Source organism: Megalopta genalis, chromosome 5, assembly GCF_051020955.1.
Source record: "Megalopta genalis isolate 19385.01 chromosome 5, iyMegGena1_principal, whole genome shotgun sequence".
Classification (NCBI taxonomy): Eukaryota; Metazoa; Arthropoda; class Insecta; order Hymenoptera; family Halictidae; genus Megalopta; species Megalopta genalis.
Window position 1 is genome coordinate 16,406,727 of NC_135017.1, and position 26,805 is coordinate 16,433,531.

Below are 26,805 nucleotides of genomic sequence, written 5' to 3' on the forward strand. Positions count from 1 at the left end.
GAAGGAAAGAAGAACAAAACCAAGCAGCAGTGTGGCGGTAATACATCAGAAACGTATAAGATAAAACTGTCTTCCTGGATTCCTGTAATTTCTCGAAGAAATCATTCCGATCAGCGGCTTCAAAGTATGTAAGTACATATACACGCGTGCGCAAATGTAGAGATCAGTGTGTACTGTCGTCTGTTTGTATTGGTTTGTATGTATTTACTAGATCGGTAAAACCGAGTAAAGCAGATGACGTAGACAGCTGTCGATAGCAGTTGACTTCAGTCGGTTTTAGACCATGCAACTAAATAAGATTTTGAATCTATTCCGAAGACCTTTTGTTTTACTATAAAATTAGTATTAAATATGTAGTATATATTAATTTATGTATTTGTTTTCTTGATTATTGTTCAATAAAATCAATATTTATAACGTCGATTTTCGAAAGGCTAACTTAGAAAAAAACTAAAAGAAATATGGCTTTGAATATGCACTTATATTACAAACGTTTTTCGAAGTATTCTATGAATTCGAACACGTTATCGTATTTCTGTAGAAGCGATTCTGCATTATTAAAAACACTTTTACACAGTAAACCAGCTATAATCTTAGGGATAGAAACCAGTTGTGATGATACAGGTTGTGGAATTGTTGACAGTACAGGGACTGTATTAGGTGAAGCTATTAGTTCACAACATAATATTCATTTAAAGTAATTTCAATTATTATCAATCAGGCTGATTGTAATACTGTAGATAATATCTTGGTATACTTTTAGTTTTGGAGGAATTATTCCTTCAGTTGCACGTTCATTGCATAAAAGTAATATTACTAAGGTATGTGAAGCTGCGTTCAGGTCTGCAAATTTGAAATTACAAGATATTAGTGCAGTAGCTACAACTGTAAAACCAGGTCTGCACACGTCACTCGATGTTGGAACAAAATTTGGAAAGTATTTAGCAAAGATTGGGAAAAAACCTTTTATACCCATACATCACATGGAAGCTCATGCTTTGACAGTACGAATGATGCACAAAGTCTGTCGAATAATATTGGTATATGAAACAAGATTCTGAATAGAGGAAGGTATAATAAAATATGTATTTTTGCATTTAGGTCGACTTTCCTTATGTTGTTTTATTAGTTTCTGGAGGCCACTGTTTACTCGCAATTGTAGAAGACGTAAGCAAATTTTACTTACTTGGAACTACTTTGAATAATACACCCGGGGAAATTTTGGACAAGGTAAAAATCAATATTTAACTTTTCCTTAAAAATATTATATTATCAGATATGAATTTTTTCTGGGAATTATGTAGAATTTTTTATAATAATGTAATTATACCGTAAGCTTGTGTATTTATAGATTGCTCGAAGACTGAAATTAAGAAATATTCCTGAATTTAGTACTTTAAACGGAGGTTTAGCAATAGAAACTGCAGCATATAAAGCATCAAATGTTAATCAGTTTACATTTGCACCTGTTATGCAACATTATCGCGATTGTAATTTTAGTTTTGCTGGATTGTTAAATACATGTTTAAAGTATATCGAAAAACAAGAGAAAGATCATAACATAATTGCTGATATGACAATGCCCGATGTTTATAATTTGTGCGCAGCGTTTCAGTTAGCTGTTGTAACTCATATTTGTCAGAGAACTCAAAGAGCAATAGAATTTATCGATAATACGTCGTTATTTCCTAAAGACAAACGAACTCTGGTATGTTCTACTAATATACTGAGAAAATTTGGTTTTACACAATATTTAATTGGTTTTTAATTAATTAGGTTGTATCAGGGGGTGTTGCATGCAACAACGTTCTAGTTAAAGCATTGGATATTGTGAGTACAAAATTGGGTTATAATTTTGTACGGACACCACCCGAATTATGCACCGACAATGGAATAATGATTGCATGGAACGGGATAGAAAGATGGGTTGCGGATACAGGTGTTATTAGAAATGAAAATGATATTGATAAAGTGGATGTAGTAAATAATGCCCAGTTAGGAGAAGATTGGACAAAAAGGGTAAAGGAAGCTAGGATAAAGTGTGATTGGATAAAAGTAAACGCAGAACTGACTTAAATGATATAATTGGAAATTATGTAGTGTACATTTTGTCAATTAAAGAAGATAATATGATTTTATAAGAAAATTTGTTTTAGACGAATATTATATAAACGTGGGTGCGTGCCGTTGCGTTCCTCTTTTCAGCTTCGTCAGTAAGGTTTCTTCCACCGAATCTTCCACTGAATTCTCTGAACCGCGTTTCTCTTCTTCATATTTGTCAATAATATCTCGTAGTTTTTCTTTAATTAGCTCTATTTCATTTTTATCCTTTGAAATTAATGATGTTGCTAAAATCTCATCGAACTGTAAAAAATTTTCTGATTCTATAGATTCATCGAATTCTGAAGCAATCTGTGATAAATTATTTAATTTTGATTTAATTTCGTTAAATGTTTTGTTTGAATCTTTGGTATCCATTTTATTTATTAAAAGCATCGCAGGTTTTTTTAATAAATCCGGTTTGTAGAGTTCAATTTCTCTATTTAACGAAAGTATAGTTTCTAAACAACTCCTATGCTTGTACTTATGAGACAACTGAAATCCCTGTATATCTACAACGAACAATAATAGTTTTGTTCTTTCTACATGCTTCAAAAATTTGTGACCCATTCCTTTATTTATATGAGCACCTTCGATTAGACCAGGCAAATCGGCAATGGAAATCTGCCTATGATCTGTATAGTTTACAATACCTATTTGTGGTCTTATCGTTGTAACTGAAAAAGAAATAAAACTTACAATTATAAGTTCACAATAAAATTTGTAATCGATGCAACTTACACGGATAGCTAGCAATTTTTGGTCTTGCTTTAGAAACTGTATTTAGGAAAGTACTTTTCCCTGCATTAGGAAAGCCAACCAGACCAACGTCTGCAATTAATCTTAGATCAAGAATTATGGTTCGACTTTCACCCTTAAGTCCACAGTATCCTGTACTTTTGCAACCACCTAAACCACCCTTTGCAACCAGAACGTTTGCACCTTCTGAATTTACTTCGCCTGTGTACATATAAATGGAGAAAATTGTAGTCGACCGTTGAAATTATGAAATTCAATGCAAATAAAGCATAAACAAGCAGTACCAAGTTTGACATTGTTGCCGTCATAAACGGTAATACCTACTGGAACACTTATACTCAGATCTGTTCCAGGGATACCGATAATTCCTCTCGATGTACTTTCACCGCCTGGTCCAGCTTTCAATTTCAAGCTTTTTAATTTAGATTTAACTTTTTCCAGAGTTAAATCTTCTTTCGATACAATAAATACATTTCCTCCTGCACCACCTATTCCACCGTAACGAGGAAGTCCGGAACCTCCAGGTCCTCCGGTTACGTGTACGCGTAAACTGTCAATTAGTCCACGACGTCGAAATTTTCTTGCCAACTAAACAGGTAATATATATATATATATATATACACGTATATGTAACGAAGATGTTTATTGCCATCAACATATATATTAAAGTTAATTTCATTACCTTAACTACTTTATCTGCATAACCTAGAGTACGTGTTAAAACAACCATTCTTTCTCAATTACGTACAAGGTAGTTTTCATAAAATCGATCGATCGGCTTCCTATCGTACCATAATATTCCATATATGTACATACATACATACCAAGTTAACTCTGTTATTACATATGTTGTAGATGGAAGATTATACACACTTCTCTTCTCTATCCTGAATTTTGAAACTGATTTTTGGTTGCTGATGCGACATATTCGAATGAAAAAGATGAACGTTGCGTGAAGAAGTTGATCAAATGGCGGCAAGTTTAAGTAGGTACGCAACTGATAACATCTGGTAATGTAACAATCAAAACATCATTTCATATCTATCTATCGAAATATATATTTGTTTGTATAAAATGAATTGTTAAAATTTAATTTTATTCGTCGCATGAGCATACATCTTTTAAAGCGCAATAACTTTTTTTAAACTGGACTAAGTGATTTGAATTTTTTTTAGATAATGTAGGGACTAGTTTACTAGACGATTACCAAAATGCTTTTCTTAAATTTTGCTGGAATGACAAAAAGAAAGAAAAATAAAAACTCTCATTTCATAACTTTCTTATCCGAGCTTATAACGGAAATTTAAAAAATGCCTCTCGTAGATCTCGGTAATTTACGTGAAAATTTTATCGAAATCAGTTGACGTTGTTTGTTATTTGTTACAACCAATTAAAGGTATCAAAAATCGCAGTTTCATCACGATTTTGACCAAAAACTGAAGGCAATCTGCATTTAAAAAAAAAATCTTTCAACATCTGTAATTCGACTCTGGATTAACCGATTTCGATCAGATTTTCAACACCCATTTTAGCCATCGTCTAGTAGACTAGTCCCTCTATTATCTAAAAAAAATTCAAATCACTTGGTTCAGTTTCAACAAATTTTTGCGTTTTAAAAGATATACGCTCAATTTGGTGAATAACTGTATGTATATATATATATATATTTCAGGCAAAGAGTGAATTTGATTGTACCTGTAACGAGTACGTGGAATACAGAAATCAAGAAGAGTAATCAAGACTAAGATTCGTTCTCGAGAATTAGCTGATGCCATTCGTCGACTCTGACTGCTCGCGTATCACAATTTAGGAGGCACTCTGTACATACTAAAATAATTGTGCGCAGAAAGATGTGCCGAAACTGGAAGCTCATATAAGCGGAAACATTTCTTATCGTTAGAGGCAATTGATTTATTTCGAGAAGGTAAATTACGCCCTTTTTGGTTTGCCGATATCTAACCGTTAAGTTTGTATGCTTGCCCGATACAGAAGACAAGAAAATATGTACATATTTTCATACGTATATACTGTTTATCTACTGCTAGCTATACAAATGATTACGAACTCGCACTAGAGAATGTTTAACAACGAGTATTAACCGTCGAACACCCCGGGGGCCCGTGAACGGCAACTCGAGAATCGCTGCTATGAAATTGAAAAGCAACCGTTATCATTCAGCCATTGTAGCCATTGTAGCAAACGCTTCGAACAGACGCTCGAGTTTTCACAAGATAGTAATCATTTGGATGAAAGTAACTCTTGTTATCGAACCTAATCCGAATCATTGTATTAACGAAGATAGAATGAAAGCGAAGGAAATGAAAAGTTGTGCGGCAACGGTTGCGTTTTTAAACGACAAATATTTCGGATATACGGAGGAAGAATAAGAGAAGTTGAAACTACGACTACGTTCTGCAGATATTTCAATTGTTGTGAGTTGTGAGCCTGATCGGTATACACTGCCGGTAGGATGCACCACCGGGTCAAGTGAAATCAATTGCAAAGCTTAGTGAGAATCAATTGATGCAGAAACATAAGAGACAGCGAGAAGGAGTTGAACGGGGAGGAGAGGTTGATGTAGTAACGTATTTGTGTTCGTTGTTAGTGGAAACTCGGAGGCTCGTCTAACGACGTACGCGTTAAAATTAAATCCAGCCGGAGGCCGACGGATACGTCTTGCCGACGGCAACGGCAACGACAACGGCGACGACGACGGCGACGTCGCGACGAGATGCGTCCTCTAGCTCAGTCTCAAGAGCACATCCCGGCTGTACGGGTGTTCTTCGATCTTCGACATCTTTTTTTTTTCTTTCATCCCGTCCATACTTTCGTGCTTTCATCGACCGAATTGATCGGTGACACGGTTTCGTACGTCTTTTGGTTCCGTAATCGGCGTCAAGTTGGTCCGAGTTGGTGCAAACTCCTACGTTCGGATAGCATCCATTACCGAACTCTTCTTCTTCTCTCTTCTCTTCCCTTTTCTTCTCGTCTGGTCTCGCCTGGTCTCGTCTGATCTCGTTGGGACCCCCGTCTGGTCTGGTCTGATCTGATCTGGTCTGGTCTCGTCTCGTCTCGTCTGGTTTGGTCTCGTCACGTCTCGTCTCGTCTCGTCTCGTCTCGTCTCGATCCGTCGGTACTCTCTGTTCCTCCTACCGCTTCTGCTTGGCTTGCGCACGAGGTAATTAATCAAAAAATGAAACAGTCTCGTCGACGAAAACGCGAAAAGTGTCCTGTTCATCGCAGGTACTATTATTGGTCCCAGTAACCGAAAATTTCAGTTTATTCTGTTTATCCTGTCTTTGAAGAAATTTCAATGACCAACATATTATTTGATTTTAAGCAGCCGCCTGTTCCATGATTTTTCGCGATTCTACGCGTGCTTGAAAATCATACATTTGAATTGGATCGAGAACCTGATAGCAGATTACTTGCAAAATTTTCAAGAAAAATCGTGTTCGCATATATGTACACGATAGATGGAAACAAAGGCAACATTGGATATTACTGATTTTCTTGAATGATCGTAGGACAAAGTTTTTAGTTAGGGTGGGGAGTATGTCATCCAGTTACTAGCCTTGATCGTCTGCCAAATAATTGATAGGGAAAGCGTACTGCTGTCACATTCTCGTGCTAATTTTACGTACAATATCTACGACGCGCAATTGACAATTGTCTTCGTTATCGTGGAACGTAACTTTGATAGCTCGTTTTCGTAATTAGTAAGAAAGGCGATGATTCGACAAAAGTCGAAACACTTTTCGTTTCACTGAAAATACATATAAAACTATCTGTGCGAACGTTTTTTACCGTGTCGTACTGCATTGTAAAATTATTAAGATACTTTATTGCGTTGTTACTATAGATGGATAGAGATGACGAGGATTTTGGAGAGGGTTTCATCGCGGAATCTCATCCTCTTAGACCGACGCATCTTTCCGTGCCCATCAGTGGTCGCCCCGATTCCAGAGCACCGAGTATCAGTAGCAGTGTCAGTGATCTAGATGTCCCAATTTATGCGAGAGATACCACTATACCCGTCTCGGCACGTAAAGTGAGTACATTCAGTTTTATCCTGCCATTGAACTGTGACTAATTCGAGCTGCGAGATTCGTTTAGTTTAAATGGTAAAATATCGAGAGTAGCGAAATACCAAACGAACACCTTCAAAATATTATAATCCGTCGCTTGAACATCTGTCAGTGGAAAGCCATGTGTGTCGTATACTCGAAAATGTAGTGAAACACGATTGCTATTGGTCGTTGATAATCGAGAATCTAAGAGGAGGTCAATGTAACCAATGAATTTTTGCGTATCGCGTGAAGTCTATTTTTAATTGTAAACGATATATAATATCCAAACAACGCTTCCATTTGTGTTTGCAAGAGTTATCGCATTCGCGCGTTTCATTAGTTCCAATAGTAGCGATACAAAGTAAACCACTTTATTTTTAGTGTTCAGAACTACCGCGTGTACAAAGTTAGCTGTATGAATATGACGCGAACGTAACAGGATGATACGTCGGTGCAAAATATAGTACGATATAACAATAAATACATCGAGGAAAGCAACGTCTCGTGCATAAACGCGTTCATTCCGTATAAATACGGCATGTGACAGAAATGCGCGTGGACGTTCTTTTACAATTGCGATTGCAACATCTACTCGATGTTGACAAAGATTTATATATATGTATGTATGTATGTATGTATGTATGTATGTATGTATGTATATCGGTACGCGGTAGCTAACGTGTTTCGACTCCTAGCTGCATAAACGGAAGTTCAAACCCTTATGAACTAGAAATGTATAGTCAATAGCTTATAGTTTCGTAGAAATGACCATCGCCGCGTCAAAGACGAACAATTCTTTTAAATAGTAATTCTTGACCTTGCGCGCCTCGGATCATTGATCGTTTCTCTGTAGATCTCAGTCGGCGGATATCGTTGCATTCGGTGATGCACATGCTTTCCTGATCGAACAATCTGTCGTTTCTTCGAGTGACGCAACATGAGTTGTGTTCTCGACTACCGCACGTAGACACGTATTTGACCCTAGTTAATGGAATTCTAAGCATTCAATTAATATGCCCTTAGTACCTATCGGATAATTAAGCGATGCTTAGACTACTCACCGTAGTAGACATGTACTACTACCAATTATTTCTATGCATTCGGTACCGCTCAAAATGCTACTTTAATAACAAAAATGCAATTGTTACGAACCTCGTGTCGAACCTTAAAAAAGAAAAAAACAGTGATACCACATACATTCACTTTCATCGTTAAACATCGATCCTGATGATATTTGGTGCTCGATGCATACTAAAAAAAAGGAACATTAAGAAAAATGATTCTATATCTTGAAACAATACAAATGTTGCAGCATATCGTATATGTATACAGGGCGGGCCGTTATTCGTAATACAACCGAGAAGGGGGTTTGTTTACCAGGGATTCTGTCTTCGAGAAAATCGATTTTAAAGTTTGTTCATCTTTGCGAAGGATTCACCTAGTTGTCGTCTATTCTTTTATCGCAGTTGTATCTGTCCAAGATAGTGTTTACAAACATTGACAATGTATTGTATGTGTATCGGTAAGAACGCTTTGTATTGCTTTAACCACGCGGTAAATGATATCGACAACTGTGGTAGAAGAATAGAAGATGATCAAATCTTTCACGAAGATGAACAAACTTTGGAAGATGTGCACAAAATGACGCACCTCTTGGTGTTGGTACACGATACTCTTCCTCGTTTCTACTTTTCGCATCTCGTTTCTTGTTCCTGGTTTCTCGTTTCTCGTTTCTCGTTTCTCGTTTCTCGTTTCTCGTTTCTCGTTTCTCGTTTCTCGTTTCTCGTCCCTCGTCCCTCGTCCCTCGTCCCTCGTTCCACGTCCCTTGTTCCTTGTTCTCGTTTCTCGATTCTCGAGATGTATAATCTCACCTGACGCAATCAATATAAAAATTACGGTAGAACAAAGTCGAAGCACGAAAAAAAAAAGATATACATATACTACATACTTGGGAAAGTGAATATTTCACTGTCGATTTCTTGTTTTCACCTATGTAATCGAAAGCTAAAGTTTAGGCGCAAATATTCATTCCTATTACAGCGCGAAGATTAATTATAATGTATTGGTGCGTCAGCAGTGATTCGAACTCGCGTTTATTTCCATTGCATACCATATATGTATGTATATTACACGTGTCATAGGTCACGTGTTACGATTTCTGGTCATTGAAAATTCTTCCTTACCAACACATTCGACCGAACATTTGATTTCAGTCTGCACATACACAATAATTAAAACATTCATATATCTCATTTGGTAAGTACAATATTTTTTCGCGGGTTAAAGTTCATTAAGAAATATTTTTGAACTGTAACTCGACGAATGTGCCATTGCTATAAAGTGTAAATCGATGGAGCACAATTTGAAATGTAAATAATTGCCTTGCGTCGTCTACGTGCTAAGGAAAATGCGCATTTATTGACTAAAGATAACATTTTAATATGAAAAAATCGTTTAAGGTGTCGTCGATTTATCATTTTTTACTATGTCAGTTCCTTTGTTTTTCGATCGATCGATTTTTCCAATTGAGTAGTAAAACCGTGTAACCTTCCGTGCCCATCGAATAAATTTACCATAACTATAATAGTTACATAATATAAAATTGGATAAAGAGTAAATTTTCAATTATTTTGTTTACGAGTTAGATTACTACTTAACATTAATGGTGCTCACTGTGTGCTCGAATTAATGATTATATTTAACAAGTTTGACGTATAAAATCGCTTTTACGCTTCCTGTAATATAGCGACGGAGGGAAGGGAGAGCGGGGAGAGAGGGAGAGAGGGAGAGAGGGAGAGAGGGAGAGAGAGAGAGAGAGAGAGAGAGAGAGAGAATGGTGGGAGGGGATACGAAGAAGGAGACTGAACGATTATTGGGGGCTCGCCATTTGTCGAGCAATGACGCGCGTTCACTGGTTTTGCAGTGCGCAGCTGTGCTCATGCTCGTGTGCTTCAAACGTAAAGTCATCGTTTGTTCACCAGAGATCGGCTCGACCAGTTTTTAAAGTTGCTCGCGTTCCCTATCCTTCGTTTAGTTTTACATGAAAATGTATCGACCGCAATTTGACTTACAGTAAAATATGAATTACAACCATTTTCTTGTATGTACATACATCCCGCGTGACTTATCCATTGTCCATGTGCTTGAAAAGAGGTTAGAATCCTACTGCCCGTACATTTGTTTATGCAACGAAGCGAGTATGTAACACTTTTTTCATAGTCGTCTCGGCCGATCGAATCGATTTTAACGAATTTAACGACGAGTGCTTCTGTCACTTGTTCTATTTTTTGATTCGTAATCGTATCGCTTGCATACATACAATTGGATTCCAGTGCAAACCAAAGCCTTAGGGTGAAGAAATTTTCTTGGACACCGAATATTACACGGTCGAAGTGTTTGCACGGTAAATGGCTTTATCATTATGTTTGTACGCGCATAAACAAGTTGTTTATAATAGGATCGAGTTTATACAAGGCCGTAATATCCGCGGCAACGTTCGCGCACGTGCTACATGTACACTGTACACTATATGTATGCCAGTGTACACGCGCGGACGCATAGAAGCGTATACGCATGTAGATTACGGTTACGATAAAGCCTGGTTCGGTCGAGTTCAACTCGTTGTCGAAAGTCGGATCATTGCACATCGTGTATGTCCAAAAAGTGTACAGCATATCGATCTAGCGGTACGTAAATGTTTGTCCTAAATAAGAATTTGTGGAGGCGCAGGCTCGCCAAAAAGAGCCGAAAGTAGGAATCAGTATGCCTGCTGTCGTAGACACGCGTACGTCAACGTGCACGCCTTGTTGTCGATTCTTTTGCATATAAAAGTTCAAAGTAATCGTGTTTACGTGCACAGATTTGGGAATTCCGTTGAAAAGAAGCGCGAAGTTAGTCGCGTTGAAACGTTTAACGTGCAAAGAATTTTGTGTGCGCGGGGGAAGTACATACACTTGTTGAAATTGATCTTCGAGAGACACATAGTCGTATTACGTAAAGTCGAAGCTCGCGAAACACGAGAAACTCTCGCACAGATATGGCCATAGAACCGCCATAAATGTAAGAACATTACGCGATACTTCGATCGGATAACGTTTGAGGTTAATTACTTTTCAAGCGACAAGAATTCTGTAGGTATCGTCGCTACGGTCAAAGGTTGCCTCCAAAATACGCATGTTATGTATGTACATCTGTTATTTGCATCGAAGCATAGACAACCACGTTCTGTATAGAACATAGAAACGGGACGTTTAGTCTTTGGTGCAAAACTCAATTTCGAATCTTGTATCGAAAAAGAGAAAATAAGAATTTTGCGAACGTTCGTTTTTTACGTGTAATCGTTAATTTAGTAACGATATAGAACAGTCTTATTGGTCTGCACGCGTGATGTTTGAAAATACGAATGAATATAAACTCGATAACGCGCGTCGTCGTCGGCGAGTGAAACGTGAATTTCTCGTCTGGGAATTTCGGAATACGTGAGACTCGGCACGAGGCACGAGATAGGAAGCACGAGAGACGGACGAGGCGCGGGCGCGGCCGTCGGAAACATTTTCTCGTTGGATAAATGCTCGTTGGTTTCAGGAAACGCAAGACCGATTCGTAGAATTCTTGCGTCAGAGTCCGAGATGAAGCAATCGTAGGTACGGGATTGCGATGAAAGGTGCAAGCGAGACAAGCGTCGGTGAATTTTCGCGCTTGCGCTCGAAAATCTAGGGAAGCTTGTCGGAAAGGTCGTTCGCGTATCCAGAGGGGTATTATAAGCGCACGAGGATCGAACCCGAACCCGAACCCGAACCGAACCGAACCGAAGGAATAGTCGAGCCCGCATTTTCCTCGTTCGAGGGATCGACGGTGAGTAAGTACCATGTATACATACTATACGTTTCGATCGTCGAACGGTTTCCATTCGCACGCTCTCGGCTCTCGATGGCCTCTTTCCTTTCCTCCGTGGAATTTCCGCTGAAAGCCAACGCGTTCGCGTTTATTTGTAACGATTGCACAGTTTTTACTACGCGTCTTTGTTATCGGTTCAAAATGTTCGTTCACCGAACCGATTGGTCCGACTCTGTCGTCTTCCGATATGTTCCGAGGCAGTTGTTAGGGTTGCGCGATCCGTATGCAGAAGATAGGAGTGCGATACACGGAATCGAGTCGGTCGGGTAGGCGACAACGAAGTCAGGGTAAACGTACGGTTACCCAACGGATCGGTTCAATGAATTAAACGTTTCGCGTAAATGTCGGTTGGAACGATTATTGGCATCGTCGGTGTCGGTATACGATACATATTGCGGCGTGGAAAAAGACAAACAGCCGATGGAACACCTATAATCGTAGAAGATAGACGCGAGCGCGCGAATACGTACATATGTGTAACGCACTACATACGGCTTTCGTATTTCGCACGGTATTCGGAAAAGCTAATTGCAAGTAAGTCGAAACCAGCCGCGAGAAGTAATTCGAAAAACGATAGATTCGCTGAATCGATACATGAGATGGAGAAGAGCGAGCCATCGCGTCGAATGCCCGATGACGCGTCGCAACTCCAAATAATGAAAAATGAGAACGAATTCGGTTCGAGATTAAATATAATCCCTGCTTCTCTGTTGTTTCTTTTCCAAGCAGCGTTAGGATGGCAGCACAGGAGGACAAGGTATTCCGAGCGTGTGTTGCGTGTGCGTGTGCGTGTGTTGCGTGTGCGTGCGCGTGTGGGCGTGCGTGGGCGTGGGCGTATGCGATAAAGAAACGAAGAGAATCGAGACACGTTTCGAACGGTTAACCAACATTTTGACTTTAGCCGAGCAATGAAATACAAGAGCAGGCTACGACACCGACCGCTCTGACTCCGGCACCAGAGGTAACCAAATTCAACGGATATTCATTTACAAATATGTATTATCGGTCGGTCTTATCTTTCCGCTCTACTTGTTTGCTTTTTTTACACGCAGCCCACCACGAAGGATAAGCAGTGGGTGAGTACGCGACACGTTCGAGTCAAATTCTTCGTTTCAACTTCCATGTATCTCCCGACTATTATAATACGTAGAGCGTTTCACGCGATATACCAACGATTTATTCGTACAGATTATTTTTGCAATTTATTCGAGTTACGTCTTATTCGCGGTTCGAGGCTATCTTGTGGCTCGTTCGAGAAACTATGTACCGATCGAAACCCTGTGCCGCGTGTCGCGTTCGCTCGCAAGGGCACGGACCAAGTAAACCGGTACGAAGCGGAGACGAATCTAATCTCCGATAAATTTCGAATCGTAACCATTTCGAAAGTAGTCTCTAAAATGCAGGAATTCGGATAAAAACCAGACGACGCGACGCGACGCGACTTTTTCGTTTCATTCGTTGAGATATTCGCAACGGGGTCTGTGCGACGCGAGTACGCGTATTATATGGAAATTATTTGTACGTTTCAACGTTGACGTAATTAGTAATAATTTATACCGATTAAATTATCGCCGACTTTGTTTTCAAGTCCCTGTTCCGAGAAACAAGGTCGCTGCTGCAATACTGGCGCTGGATCCTCGATTCGTTTCAACCGCGGAATCTCGTCCCGATACTTTGAGAATTTCCCGTGGTATTCGTAAATTTTCTATTTGTCCGTCGCCGGAACTTTCTACTTACCGATAACGCGGTTGACTCGTTCTTTCTTTTCCGTTTGTTTGCGCAAACTCTCGAAGAACTTTGAAGAATCGGAAACGGAATCCGAGATGTTCTACGGTCTAGAGTCTAGAGTCTAGAGTCTAGGGTCTAGAGTCTAGTCTCTGGACGCGAACCGCGAGAAAGCGAGAAAGCAACGAGGCGTGGCGATTGGACAGCTAAAAATATTTTTTCGCGGGAGCACGTTTTTCGTTTTTCGTTTTGCTCGAAAATCGGTGTTCGGTGGAACCGATCGCGCGCGTAGCGACGATAGCACGACAGTGTTCGTTGTCGTTGTCGTCGAGTCGACGACGTATCGGTTACCGTTTCCGTAACCAAGAGCATGGTCAACAAGACGATGCGCTATTGAAACGATATCATCAAGGACGCAAGTAAAACGAGTACTCTGCTTCAATACCGTTAATTGTAAAATTGGTGTACGCGAACCGAGCATCGCCGCTAACAGGCTACGTCCGGTTCTGTTCTCCAGTCGGAGACGCTACCGTGCGCGGCAATAGCAAAAACATAGATCTGGAACGATCGAACAATTTTGATGTACGTACTGTCGTGTACCGTGCGCTTCTTAGGCACGATATCTAGCATCCATTGTGAATTTCCATCCTCGGAAGTCTCGGCCGTTCGAGTTGAAAGCGTTTCTTGCCCTCGGTAGTGGTACGTGGTACGTGGTACGTAAAAAATTCTTGAATACATTCGCTTCGAACCGACGCGACGCGTCCCGTTTTTTTCTCGAATTTGTTGGCGCGATACGAGACGACGCGTCGCGTCGCGATACATCTCGAAAGTAAACTTTGTACGTACGAACGATCTTGATAAAAACTTTGAAACGAAACGAAACGGTCGACGATACACGGTATACGGTACGGATTTATACGATACGTACGCGTGTACGGGTCGTACAGGCTCCGGTAAAGGGTTCGAACCGTTTGTTCAACCTCCGATGCGCACGAAATACGCCGCCGTCGGGGGAAACCGGTGTACACCGTGTAACGTGTTCGAAACGACCTCAACAGGTGTATCCTCTTAAATATGCGACAGATGAAATCGAGACGGGGATAAATATCGATACATTCTTGGAGAAACAAGGACGATCGCGAGGCAATCGACGAGCCGCGGAGTTGACGTGTTTTTCTGATATTATCTTGCGGGTAAGACGCGCTACGATTACATTTTCATACGCGATACGAACGAAGCGTTTAATTTAGCCATCAAAAATATTGAATCGAAATTGGTTCTCGGTCTTTGGTACGCGCGCGCGGGTGTGCTTCGATGCCGAATGGGGAACACGTGGAATTGCGGTGGTTTTCCGGCGCGGCAAACGGAACAGAACAGAATAGAATAGGATCGAATAAAGAGAATAAAGAGAAGAAAGAGAATAGAGAGAATGAAAGCAATAAAAAGAATAAGGGGAGGAAGGGCAAATAACGAAGGTAGACGCGAAGCGAGTCCGATCGCTGACAAACGGTTAGGTTTGCGGTTCCCTGGGTGAATTCCTTTCTTCGTACTCGTCGCGGGAGAAATGCAGGATTGGTGAGAGGCATGGGCTGGTGTCTGCCGACCAATGAGATTCGTTCGTGGGTCCCAGCAAGCGAGCTGGAGCGAGTAACGAGTAACGAGTAACGAGGAACAAGGAGGAGAGGGAGATACGAACTGGTTTCGAAAATCGGCTTTCGTCCCACTCGCACGAGTATCGTCTCAGTAGCTAACAAACGCGACCGTGATACGGAACAATTCGGTGGTTGGTCTCTGATCTTTTTCTAGTCTACCGTTCCGTTTCTTCTCTACCACGAGTCACGTTCTCGCACGCGAGACTGGTCACCGTCCGTTCCAAAATACAGAAGATAGTGCGCGACCGATCGAATCAACGCCGATTCGCCGATTCGCCGATCGCATCGCATCGATTCCTGGATTCGCTATGAGCAGTACTCCCACAGGGTGGCTGCAGGTAACAACATCGTTTCGACCGTATCGCGAATCTCTGATTAGCCGATTCGTCTGTATTAGCCGATTCGTCGTCGACGATCGATTTCCAACCACGCGTATATCCTCGATCTTTCCAATTTTTATCGTCGCTGGGTTTAGAAACGCGGGTTCGGATACCCGCGTCCGAGAACATCGAAGCGTTTCTTGAAATCCGCGATCGTACTTATTCCGCCCGGTTGCGAATAGCCTGCAAATATTATTAGCGTACCAACGCTAATGTACAATGCGAACATTCGAGTCGTATCGCAAACGTAGTTCTTCGAAATAGTCGAAAACACGCGAAACCTGGTATCGATGCTCTAATTTTTCTTCAAAAATTTCATTTCGGTTTCATCGATTTTGAAGTTTAGGGAAGCGTCGCCGACGCGTCGGCGCTTTTCTCTCTAAATAAATGCTCCTAAACGGTACCAACCTGTTGCTTCTTCGTTAAAAGGTACAACGGAAACGCTCGAATTTATCTATCTAGGTATTTGTACGAAATAAGACGCGTCGCTTATTGTTAGTTATTCGTTGTCGCGAGTAAACGTACTTCTGTCGCAAACGAAAGGAACGAATGGAACGAAACGCGAATAAGAGACGATGACATTAATTCGAAACAATGTTAAGATTCCGTTATGTCGGGTTTGCGTTAGCCATACCGTTGCCATACCAATCGTCGGTGACATTGTTGCTTAGCTTTCCGTGCATCGTGCATCGTGCATCGTGCATCGTGCAATCGGACAATAGACAGAATTCTCTTTGGTTTCCCGTTTATCCTCGAAAAAACATCTACGCACGTATGTATGTCGGTATATCTATTCGTATTTCGTATAAACTCCACATACGTATATAGTAGTATACGATATGTATGCGTGCTACATAACACTATGATCGGACTATACGTATGTACGTGGAGGACACCTTACGTTAACACGATGAACGAACAAAAGTGATAATTTGCTACATTCGTACATGTGCATATATTATATGTATATGTATGCATACACAATTTATATATGTATATAGCCGTAGGTCTTGGGCATTGATTATCACGTTTCTTCTACCATGGTATAATTTATTATTCTGGTATATCGAATGTAGAGAATTTTTGTTGGTAGATGCGTCGTTATCTGATATTCGATCCATCGAATGGATAAGAACTTGAGAAATTAATACGCTTTTTGGGAAAAACTTTTTCTTTCACGATAAGTTCGCGTTTAACCGTTGCGTCGCGTCGCGTCGTGTCAATCTTCCATCCTTTCTTTCTTTCTTTCATTCATTCATTCATTTTGTCTGTGTCGGTTAACACGTTCGCAGAGTGGTAATGTACTCTAGACAGTTGCTCGGAGACAAAAGGAAGGACCGTCTACTATTGTTGTCGTTTCCAGTAAAGATACTACGATCTCCCTTTGAATCGTACTTGCGCGGCGCACAACTTGCTCGTACAACCTAATAAGAATTGCAGTCGATATTCCATGTGTCGCGCGCACGGTGACGCAAACTAATAAATAATGCAAAACCCCGGTACTTTTAATATCGTGCATATTAAATATATATATACACGCATAAATAGGTATAAATATAAATCGCGAATAAGCACGAGACGCTGCGCACCGTTCTCACGACGGTCGGACACGGTTGTTGCAGAGTTTTTCATTTCTGTAGGAACAGAATTCTGTCCGTTGAGATACGGTTCGAAGATGAACTGGTTTCGATCGAAAAAGCAGGAGGATGCGTTTAGCCGTTGGAGGCTATTTTTATTCGAAGAGATACCGAGTACAGAAATACGCTTGTCCCGTTATTTTTTAGCGGGAAACTCGGATATAATAATTGCGATCGCACGTGCATACGTATATACATGCATGCTACAAGTTCCGATCTTGTTTTTTGATCTTTTCGAATCGTAAGCGAAGTCTCTCTGCCATCGGATCTACACGGACACACGTACACACACGTGTACAACGTACAATATGTAATAGAATGAAACAGAATAGTTTTACGGTTGCTCGATACGAAACGCGAGACATTAATGCCGATCTTTTGTATTTCTGCAACCTAGGGCAACTTAGCACGATATGGTTTCGAGGGAATACGCGAGGTCGAAAAACCTTACGACGTTGTTCGTACATAAAAGAGTATCCGCGCGTCTCTCCGCTTCTTGCTATCTATCGTCGAAACTATTTTTAGTATTAAAGCAAGCATTATTTATATCGGCTTATGTTGCGTTATATCGAACGTGTACGCGTATACCGCTAATGTCGATAGCAACACCAACGGTCGAGAATTCGTACGGATCGAAATCTACGTTCGTATTTGTATTTTTATACATTTTGTTCTTGGTAGGGAAAGAGGCAGGATAAGAGAATTCGATGGGGTACCGTCGCGAAATTGTTTGGGCAACCTGAACGCGAAGTGAAAGGCCTGTGTCTAAAGGTAATGAATCGACTCCGCTTATCGTACGTTCAAGCGGTACGTTGAATAACATGTTGGCGTTCGCGTGTGTTGCTATAATTAGGAGGCTTCGGCTTGCCACGAGGCTCGTTAAGAGAGGCGCGACGACCGCTGGCCAATCGTTGTAGTTTGCGATCGACACACCTCTGTCTAGACCAATCGGGCCGGAGTAAGGCAAGAAACGCGACCAGCGGCAAATTTCGCCTGTGTCGTTTTGCGAGACGCGACGAGCTTCTTCGTGTCTCCTCTTCGCTTCTCTCCCCCTCGGTGAAACGGAATTCTATTCCTGCCATAAAATTATGCGTATCCGTAGTATTTTCACCGCTAGCCGCTTCTGTAGTCGCTCGCGAGAATTTTCTATTCCGAAATGTATAAAACGATGCCTCGAAGCTAATATTCTCCTACTCTTGTACTCTTGCACTCTTGTACTCCCTCGTGAATCGTGTCTGCACAGAAGTCACGAGCGTTGCCAACGACGATTTGCCCGATCGAACGGGAGATCTTGACTCGCTCTTGCGCAAATCGAGAGACTTTACTACAGAATCTATTATCCAATTATTCTACGCTGGTACGATCGTCGAAACGATCGCGATCACGCGATAGATCGAAAAAATGGCCGCGCGAAGTAAGATATCGTTCGTCCGGTCGTGGCAGTGACAATACTTCCACATGGAAACGAGAGACAGGCGCCTCGACGCCTTCGATACATTTCGTAACATACGCGTATTCGCTATCGTTTCTGACTGATGTTCTTCGAGAGATGTTCCTTCTTATTCTTCTTCTTCTTCTTCTTCACCTATGCCTACGCCTATGCCTACGCGTTCGCACCGAGCTTCGTATACAATAAGCAACGAGCAAATTAATACGCAAGTGTAGAAATTGAATCGCGTACCTTTCGATGGAATCGATTCTTTATAACGAATATCGTCGTTTGCGCCAATGCGGTTAACCAAATTGCATCGAGTTTCGTGTTTCGAGTTTCAAGACGGAGATCGTTTGAAAAGCGATGCTGGAACGTAGGTTATGTCAAGGTCGTTACACAAGACTGCGAAGTCGAGTAAACGGTAAAAATGATGAACCTGTCGACTGTTCGATGACTTTCCTTATCTAAAAGCAATTGGTACTTTGCTAGCTAACCGACGATACCGTATAATCTATTGTAACTTGTAGTTCTCTTATTCCGCGTCACGTACACGTATACATACAATGTATAATTGCGGAAAAAGAAGAAACACAATTTTATTAGCATCGTTCGACCGCAGACCACAGTCATTCCAAATAATGTTGCGATAATGTTATGTTAACGTTCTCATTTGTCATGTACTATCGATAATGACGGTTGTACAATGTACGATACTATTACTTTTGTCCACCGGCTACGATATTTCGCATCTCGCGCTCCTTCTTCCGCAATTTCTGATTTTGAGCATCGCGAACGGAGCAACCGAGGAATCGAGGAATCGAGGAATCGAGGAATCGAGGAATCGGTAGCTTGAGAAACACTGTTTCGCCGAGTCTTTCTTTTGCATAAGTGGTTGCTCGCCGTTACGTCGTGTGCTGTATGCCGTATGCGGCATCGTGCGATGGTCGTTCCTGCATACGTCGTGTAGAAGCGGTATAAAAATGTGTGGCGGGGGTACCGACCCGCAGAATAGTCTTTGACACGTGCTCGAAGGCATCGAAGACGTCGAAAACGTCGGTGTTCCACGGAAAAGTTACCTTCCTTCCTTCGTTCGCTCGGTTGCTAGACGCGATTTTCTCCCAAACGTCGAGACGATTCAAACATCTCGATGACTTTGAAGACCATCGATTTGGAAATACCTGTCTTCAAAAGAGTGGTGAGAAGTCGACAAATTTTCTCTTATCACGGTAACGATCGACGACGAGCGTCGGCGGTACCTAACAACGAGGACGAAACGCGGACTTTCGAAGACGAGAGAAACTACAAAATTCAATGTTAATTTGCCATTTGCTATTCGTAGATCGCGATACGAATATTCAAGATGGAAAATACTGGAAAGGTTTCACGGTCGTTTCACGGTCGTTTCACGGTCGTTTCACGTTCGGTTGTAAGTTCGATCGAGGAAATGGTTCGGAGGTGTTTCGCGACAAAGTGGGCGAGGTCGTTGTTACGTTTATCGGTATTTGAAGTAAATTCGATAGCACGATCATCTTCCAACTTCCGTCTTTCATCCAATCGATTGATCGACGCCAAATGATAACACCGGCAAAATATGTCGTTCGAATACACGATTGGAAAAAGGTGTGTCCGGACGGTGTGTGTGTGTGTACGCGTGTGTCGGTGGGGGTGTGCGCGGACGAAGGTTGCGCGATTTCTGCCGAGTAACATCGAGCTACCATCTCGAGATACCATTGTAATATTACAATGACAACATATTCCGTATTTTGGTTACAGGGTCTAAACGGACGGTTAGCGTTTGCTATTGCGGCTGCTGCGCTCGGATCGTCTTTCCAACATGGGTACAACACCGGTGTCGTTAACGCACCTCAGCAGGTATTTCGCAAGACGCATCGTCGATTGTCAGCGTTTCTCTGAAACTGGCGAGTCATTCGTTTCTTCGCTTATTCGGGCTTTTCCCGTTATCGTGCGTTCGTTCGCTGCCAATCGGAACGTACCGTTCCGTATCGTCCCGCATCGTATCGGAGGCCAAGAAAAGGAAACGCGAGAATGCTCATCGGTTTATGATAATCCGTCGTTCCTGCTTACGCGAATAAGAAACGGTTGACAATTCTGCTTGCGTCATTAACCGACCGTATACCTTTGCATAATCGCGTTCGAGCGCGCTTGAAATTCGTCCACGATTCGATAGTGGCACCGCGCGTACATTGGACAAAGTACAAAGGATGATCGACGATCGACGATCGACGATGGACGATGAACGATCGACGACAATGGCCGATACCGTTAATTACAAGTTGCTTACGCATTAATTCGTGGGTTACCGGTGATTTTTCCATACGCGCATTCCATACGTTCGAGCTGTTCGTTATTTATGCTATAGACCGTCGTGTTTCTAAATGCCGATGATCGACGCGATATCCATTCGATCGATTCGATGAACCTACGAAGAGCGGAATTTCCTGAAGAAAGCCAAAACCCCCTCCGTTTGCAATTACCTCGCTGTTTTATTTTCACATGTACGGAATTCAGTTTTCTCGAGCGAACAGGCTTCGCGGACGACTTTATTTGCCGGTATTTGTCCGCCGGTATTTGTCGACGAGACCGGGTGTTACGAGATCGGGTACGATAACGAGCAAGATGCTCGCGATATTTGCGGTATTTACGGTGTTTACGATGTTCACACGGTATATCTAGAGAGAGAATGTTGAGGCTCGCGAGACGAACGAACACCGAACGGACCTGCTAGCGAGATAAACGCGTGACGTTCTCATGGATGTGTTGCAGCTTATCGAGGACTGGATCAGCGAGCTGAAAACGAATCGTACCGGTGTGCCGCCGAAACAATCGGAGGTAACGATGATATGGTCGATAGCAGTGTCGATATTCTGTGTTGGCGGGATGATCGGCGGTTCTCTGGTGGGTTCTATAGCCGATCGTTTCGGTAGAAAGGGTGGTCTCTTACTGAACAACGTGCTGGTCCTCCTCACAGTAATTTTCGAGGGCTGTGCCAAATCAGCGAACAGTTACGAGATGATAATCGTCGGAAGACTCCTGATCGGTATCAACGCGGGATTGAATGCCGGTCTAGCGCCCATGTATTTAGCCGAGATATCGCCTATCCATCTGCGAGGAGCCGTCGGAACGGTTTATCAATTGGTTATCACCATGTCTATTCTCGTATCGCAGATTCTCGGGCTGGAGCAAGTGATGGGCACGGTCGATCATTGGCCTCTTCTTTTATGCTTGACGATCGTTCCCGCGATCTTCCAAGTGGCCACGCTTCCGCTATGCCCGGAAAGTCCGAAATTCTTGTTGCTCAGTAGAGGAAAGGACATGGAAGCTCAAAGAGGTGAGTTATTACTCTCAAGCGCGCGTCGAAACTGTCGAAAGCGCCGAAACAGCGGCTCGACCGTTGCCGCGTACCGAATTAGGCGCAAGCTCGATTATGCTTGCTGTTTCCTATTTAATGAGAATTCGACGCGCGTTATCGGCGCGAGACGATTACCGGCTTCGGTAAACCACCTATATCTCCGTTCTTCTACGTTACAGCTTTGTCCTGGCTACGCGGCACGATCGAAGTTCACGACGAGATGGAAGAAATGAGGGCGGAGTACGAATCGGTGAGGATGGTGCCAAAGGTCACGCTGAAAGAACTCTTTGTGAATCCTGCTCTTCGAATCCCGCTGATAATCGCGCTCATGGTGATGTTCGCGCAACAACTGTCCGGCATAAACGCTGTCATGTTTTTCTCGACGAAGATCTTCACGATGGCGCAACTCGACAAGAACGCGGCACAGAATGCAACGATGGGTGTCGGAGCGATGAACGTACTCATGACTTTCATTTCCTTGATACTCGTCGAGAAGGCTGGAAGGAAAACGTTGCTTATGATCGGCTTCACCGGAATGTTCATCGACACTGCTTTGCTCGCGATCTGTCTCGCTTTCGCTGTAAGTAACCAATCTCACCTACCTAGTCGATTCGCACGGTCCAGCGTGGTTCTAGAAGCGTTCTCGTGGGAGTTCTAGAGAAGTTATAACAAGACGAAACGGAAACGCGACGATAACGAGCCCGTAATTAATTGTACGAACAAATAGAAAATGCAACATGATCGATGAAACGAAAAACACGATTGAGAAACAAATGTTTTATTTTTCAGGACACGTCCCGCGCGGCAGCCTACTTTTCGATCTTGTTGGTGATCATGTTCGTGGTCTTGTTCGCGACCGGACCCGGAAGTATTCCCTGGTTCTTGGTATCGGAACTGTTCAGTCAATCTGCGAGACCAGCCGCGACTTCGGTCGCCATCGCGGTCAATTGGACAGCGAATTTCATCGTCAGTATCGGATTCTTACCAATGCAAGAGACGTTAGGTGCTTACGTATTCATTATTTTCGCGGTACTGCAAGCATTCTTCACCTTCTTCATTTACAAGAAAGTGCCCGAAACCAAGAACAAGACGATGGAGGAGATCAGTAGCATGTTCCGACAGATTTCTTACCAATAGAACCAACGAGGACTCTGTGTTCCGTGGGCGAGCTTTCTCGCGTGTCTCGACAAAATTCAATGATCCAGCAGTAATTTGTTTCGAAAGGAACGTCCCGAGACGAATGCGAACAACAAACCGAGCGCCGATGCGAATTTCTTAGAAGAATCCGTGGCTTGACTGTAACGAGCGCATCGCGACGACTCTTTCAATTCGTTCGTTGTCATCGATCGTAACAATGTTTTACCAACAAATTCAGAGTTTTCAATATTTTTAGAGGAAACACTGTACCGAGAGGAATTTCTATTTTAACATTTTGACGAATCGAACGGGTCAACGGAACGATGCTCCGCGTATTTTAACGTATCGCACCGAATCGCAGCGTATCGTAGCGTATCGTAAATGCTGTCAAGACACGCGCATACTTTTAAAGGAGTTTGATTTTTATAAGTAAACTTATATCTAGTTCCTATTTTACCAGCACAGTTGGCTTATCGTAACGGACGGTAAAAATATTGGATCACGAACAATAGGCTCAACGTTGCGCGTTACTATTTGTTCAGTGAACAGATTTACTCGTCTCCCTTCAACTCTTTTCCTTTTTCTTTTTCTTCTTCTTTCTTTTTCTCTTTTTCTCTTTTTCTCTTTTTCTCTTTTTCTCTTTCTTTTTCTTCCTTCTTCTTTCTTTTTCTTTCTTTTTCTCTTTCTGTTTTCCTTTTTCTCTACATCTTTCTCTTCTTATTCTCGTAGACATCATCTACTTTCAATGGTAAGATTCCAAGATCGCGTACCCCAAAGTTTACCAGTAATCATTAAACGCAGCTCAACTTTACAAAGACGAACATACACGTAATAAGCTAACATACGCATACACTTACATGTACCTATACGTTTACACACGCGTAGAGCGTACAGCGTATAGCATGTAGAATATAGCATATAATATACATATAGCACATAGCGTATCTTTGGAGACGAACAAAATGTTTTCAATGAAAAGATTATCCATGACACGAGAGCACAATCGATTACCGATCGTCGACACGCATGGGAGAAAATCGATGATCGTTGTATTTTACATTAGTCTGACGCAGCTGTATTTGAAAAGAGTTAAGGAACGATATTATTTAACTGTGTTGAATAACTGTACTAAACGTTATAACTCTAGTCATAAGAATACGATTTGTTCCATTGCAGTAACATTCTACAAAATTCTACACCGAGGAACACATATTATCATTTTTTTGTTCTTTCGTTTCTCTTTTCGTATTTTTCTTTCGAAAAATTAATTTCTTCCGGATAAATTGGACTGGTTGCCACTTGACTTTTTACTTATGTTTTACGTAGGTCTTAGGCCATTTACGAACGCGAAACACCCCAGACGATTGCGGAGAAAAATGTAACTCGCCAATTCCTGAAACCGTTTGAACCCGTGAGATTGATCTTTAAAAAAATATCGATATTTTTGAACAGTAAATTTTTTAGTGTGTTCACATCGTTACATGTATAACTTTACACGAATATATAATATTTTGTTACGTGTGCTCGGCAGAGACATTTTAATCGAAACAAGAAAATCGATAAACGTTGTAACGATTGTACATAGAGATATACAGAAAGAGTAGTATCGTATATCGTAGCAAGTAATAATATTTATGTATGCATGTAATTAGTTAATGTAAATCGTTGTTGTTATACTTGTTAAATATTTAATTAATGTAATATAAACGGTAACTCGCGACCGTGTTGAAGCATCAAATGTATGCATAGTTTAGGAAAAGAGGGCGTCGTCGAATCGTAAATTGCGGGTTGACGATGCAACTTTTTATTTACCATGTGTACATCCTGGAATCCAAATAATACTCAAATTTAGGTAGATTTTTAATACCGAATCAATAGAGAAACATGTTCTTTTCTACGGCGTGTCACTAAATGCTGCAATATCATGTAATTTCCTTTGAAATATTGTTTTTTCTTTACACCGATTCGATGCATAGTACATATGCGGTATGGAGTATGTGAAGTATGAAGTATGAAGTATGGAATATGGAATATGGAATATGGAATATGGAATATGGAATATGGAGTATGCTGTATGGTGTATGGTGTATGGAGTATGGAGTATGGACTGCTGCAACTAACTCCTTGAAAATTAGATCGAAATTAGTCATGATTGAACAAATCGATCAACCTGTAAATCAACAAATTCAAAACTCTACAAATCTCTGCAAACATACAAATCCAAAAATCTAGAAATCTTTCTACGAAAACGACCAATTACTCAACGACGGAGTGTGCGAGTCGTTCTCCTTCGTTTTCCTTCGTTGACATCACGAATGATATCCAGGACATTGTTTAGAACCAATATTATTTCGAGAACCGTGATCGTATCGATGACGACTTGTTGATAAATAATTAATCGTTAAGTGTCAGCTGTAGTTACGAGGCACGCCGAAATCCTATTATAACAATGATATTGAACAAATGATATCGAATGGACAGAATAGACGGAATAATATCATATGCCGCAACCCGCAATGAACCATTTATTTTGTTCACCAATTGCACCCAAAAGTTGTTTCGTGTGAATACGTATTTGTATCGAGTATATCAACTTTCTACACTTGCACGTGTATGGATAGGAATGATTTTAGTTCCGTTCGCGATTCTTGTAGCTTACAGGTAACAAATTCTCTGCATGTACAGTACACGTTCGTTTCCGAACTCGTTCAAAATCAAAATCGATAATATCAGTTGCGAATCGAATAGAAAATCTAACAAAACACAGTTTGTAATTATATTTCGTATTACCGTTTATCAGTTAACGTTGCATAAGTTTGTCGCGGTACAATTACAGCATTTAGTGTTAGCTCCTTCTCTTTTATACGCAATCCCCTACTATATTACAAGTTCCTTGTTCCATGACAGGTCGATTATACATATCCGTAGGATGCAATGGAGTGTATCCCACAAAACTCGTACGCTCAAAGATTCTCGTTACACACTAGAAAGTTCATTATTCACAATCATTACTACAATTATTTAAAAAAACATTCTCGCATTATTCATCGGCGTCACCGTTTTCTCATAGAACGCTACGAGAATGTATAACGCATTATAGACTACAACTTTTGATGCCAATATACAAATTATTAAAATAAATGTTTTTCTTGTATTCTTGTTCTAACTATAAAATACCAACACATGTGGCAACATTAAATATTTAAATTGTCACGTTTTATATCCATCTCCTTATACGTAATCCAAGTAATCCCTGTGGGTCCCGATTTCATTGGTTAAATACACATACATATACGTATAAAGAAATTCATCTTGCGCCGAACATGTACACATTTGTTAACAGTGCAACATTGTAGCCTGTTCGAATGGTATTGCGTTGCACGTTACGAATACGCGCGTCCACGAACTACCTATTATCAAAAAAAAAAGAAAAGATTCAAAAATAAATACAATCAGCTTCGTCGACATTATCAAAAATGTTCGAAAATTATCATTATCATACGTCACCCTTACCGCAACTGTAATTACCGCGCTTTTAATGTTGTTTTCATCCACACGTATTTACAATAAATTTCTAATCGAACGGTAAAGTAGCGTAAGAACACGACGTTTAATTAACGTTGAACCATATCTATCTCGTACATGTC

The 26,805-nt window shown here is 41.3% G+C and overlaps 3 protein-coding genes across 26 annotated transcripts; 2 read left to right on the plus strand and 1 right to left on the minus strand.

The window, feature by feature from the left end:
• Nucleotides 1-242: 242 nt before the first annotated feature.
• On the plus strand, nucleotides 243-2,146 carry Tcs4 (Threonyl-carbamoyl synthesis 4). 3 transcript variants are annotated; one of them, XM_033482921.2, is made up of 5 exons: nucleotides 243-697; nucleotides 764-1,040; nucleotides 1,102-1,230; nucleotides 1,352-1,708; nucleotides 1,777-2,146. In XM_033482921.2, exons 1-5 carry the CDS (start codon nucleotides 462-464, stop codon nucleotides 2,074-2,076), a joined length of 1,299 nt encoding a protein of 432 aa, XP_033338812.2. In that variant the 5' UTR covers nucleotides 243-461; the 3' UTR covers nucleotides 2,077-2,146. The 3 variants fall into 3 exon arrangements, with proteins under 3 accessions (XP_033338812.2, XP_033338814.2, XP_033338813.2); XM_033482923.2 differs by having other exon boundaries at nucleotides 764-1,004; XM_033482922.2 differs by having other exon boundaries at nucleotides 247-697; nucleotides 764-1,022.
• On the minus strand, nucleotides 2,069-14,443 carry LOC117227550 (GTP-binding protein 10 homolog). Of its 3 annotated transcripts, none has more exons than XM_033482892.2 (5): nucleotides 14,141-14,443; nucleotides 8,580-8,800; nucleotides 3,144-3,447; nucleotides 2,842-3,060; nucleotides 2,069-2,777 (listed from the first exon to the last, which is right to left on the minus strand). In XM_033482892.2, the coding sequence occupies exons 1-5, from the start codon at nucleotides 14,370-14,372 to the stop codon at nucleotides 2,164-2,166; spliced, it is 1,590 nt and encodes a 529-aa protein (XP_033338783.2). In that variant the 5' UTR covers nucleotides 14,373-14,443; the 3' UTR covers nucleotides 2,069-2,163. The 3 variants fall into 3 exon arrangements, with proteins under 3 accessions (XP_033338783.2, XP_076377931.1, XP_033338784.2); XM_076521816.1 differs by lacking the exon at nucleotides 14,141-14,443 and adding an exon at nucleotides 8,878-8,912; XM_033482893.2 differs by lacking the exons at nucleotides 8,580-8,800; nucleotides 14,141-14,443 and adding an exon at nucleotides 3,542-3,682.
• Nucleotides 4,651-25,675, plus strand: LOC117227552 (solute carrier family 2, facilitated glucose transporter member 1). 20 transcript variants are annotated; one of them, XM_033482902.2, is made up of 9 exons: nucleotides 6,771-6,910; nucleotides 11,514-11,783; nucleotides 12,555-12,582; nucleotides 12,727-12,786; nucleotides 12,878-12,901; nucleotides 20,425-20,523; nucleotides 21,436-22,000; nucleotides 22,201-22,601; nucleotides 22,811-25,675. In XM_033482902.2, the coding sequence occupies exons 3-9, from the start codon at nucleotides 12,562-12,564 to the stop codon at nucleotides 23,156-23,158; spliced, it is 1,518 nt and encodes a 505-aa protein (XP_033338793.1). In that variant the 5' UTR covers nucleotides 6,771-6,910; nucleotides 11,514-11,783; nucleotides 12,555-12,561; the 3' UTR covers nucleotides 23,159-25,675. The 20 variants fall into 20 exon arrangements, with proteins under 20 accessions (XP_033338788.1, XP_033338789.1, XP_033338805.1 ...); XM_033482901.2 differs by lacking the exon at nucleotides 6,771-6,910 and adding an exon at nucleotides 10,194-10,332; XM_033482900.2 differs by lacking the exon at nucleotides 6,771-6,910 and adding an exon at nucleotides 10,477-10,615.
• The last annotated feature ends 1,130 nt before the right edge of the window (nucleotides 25,676-26,805 follow it).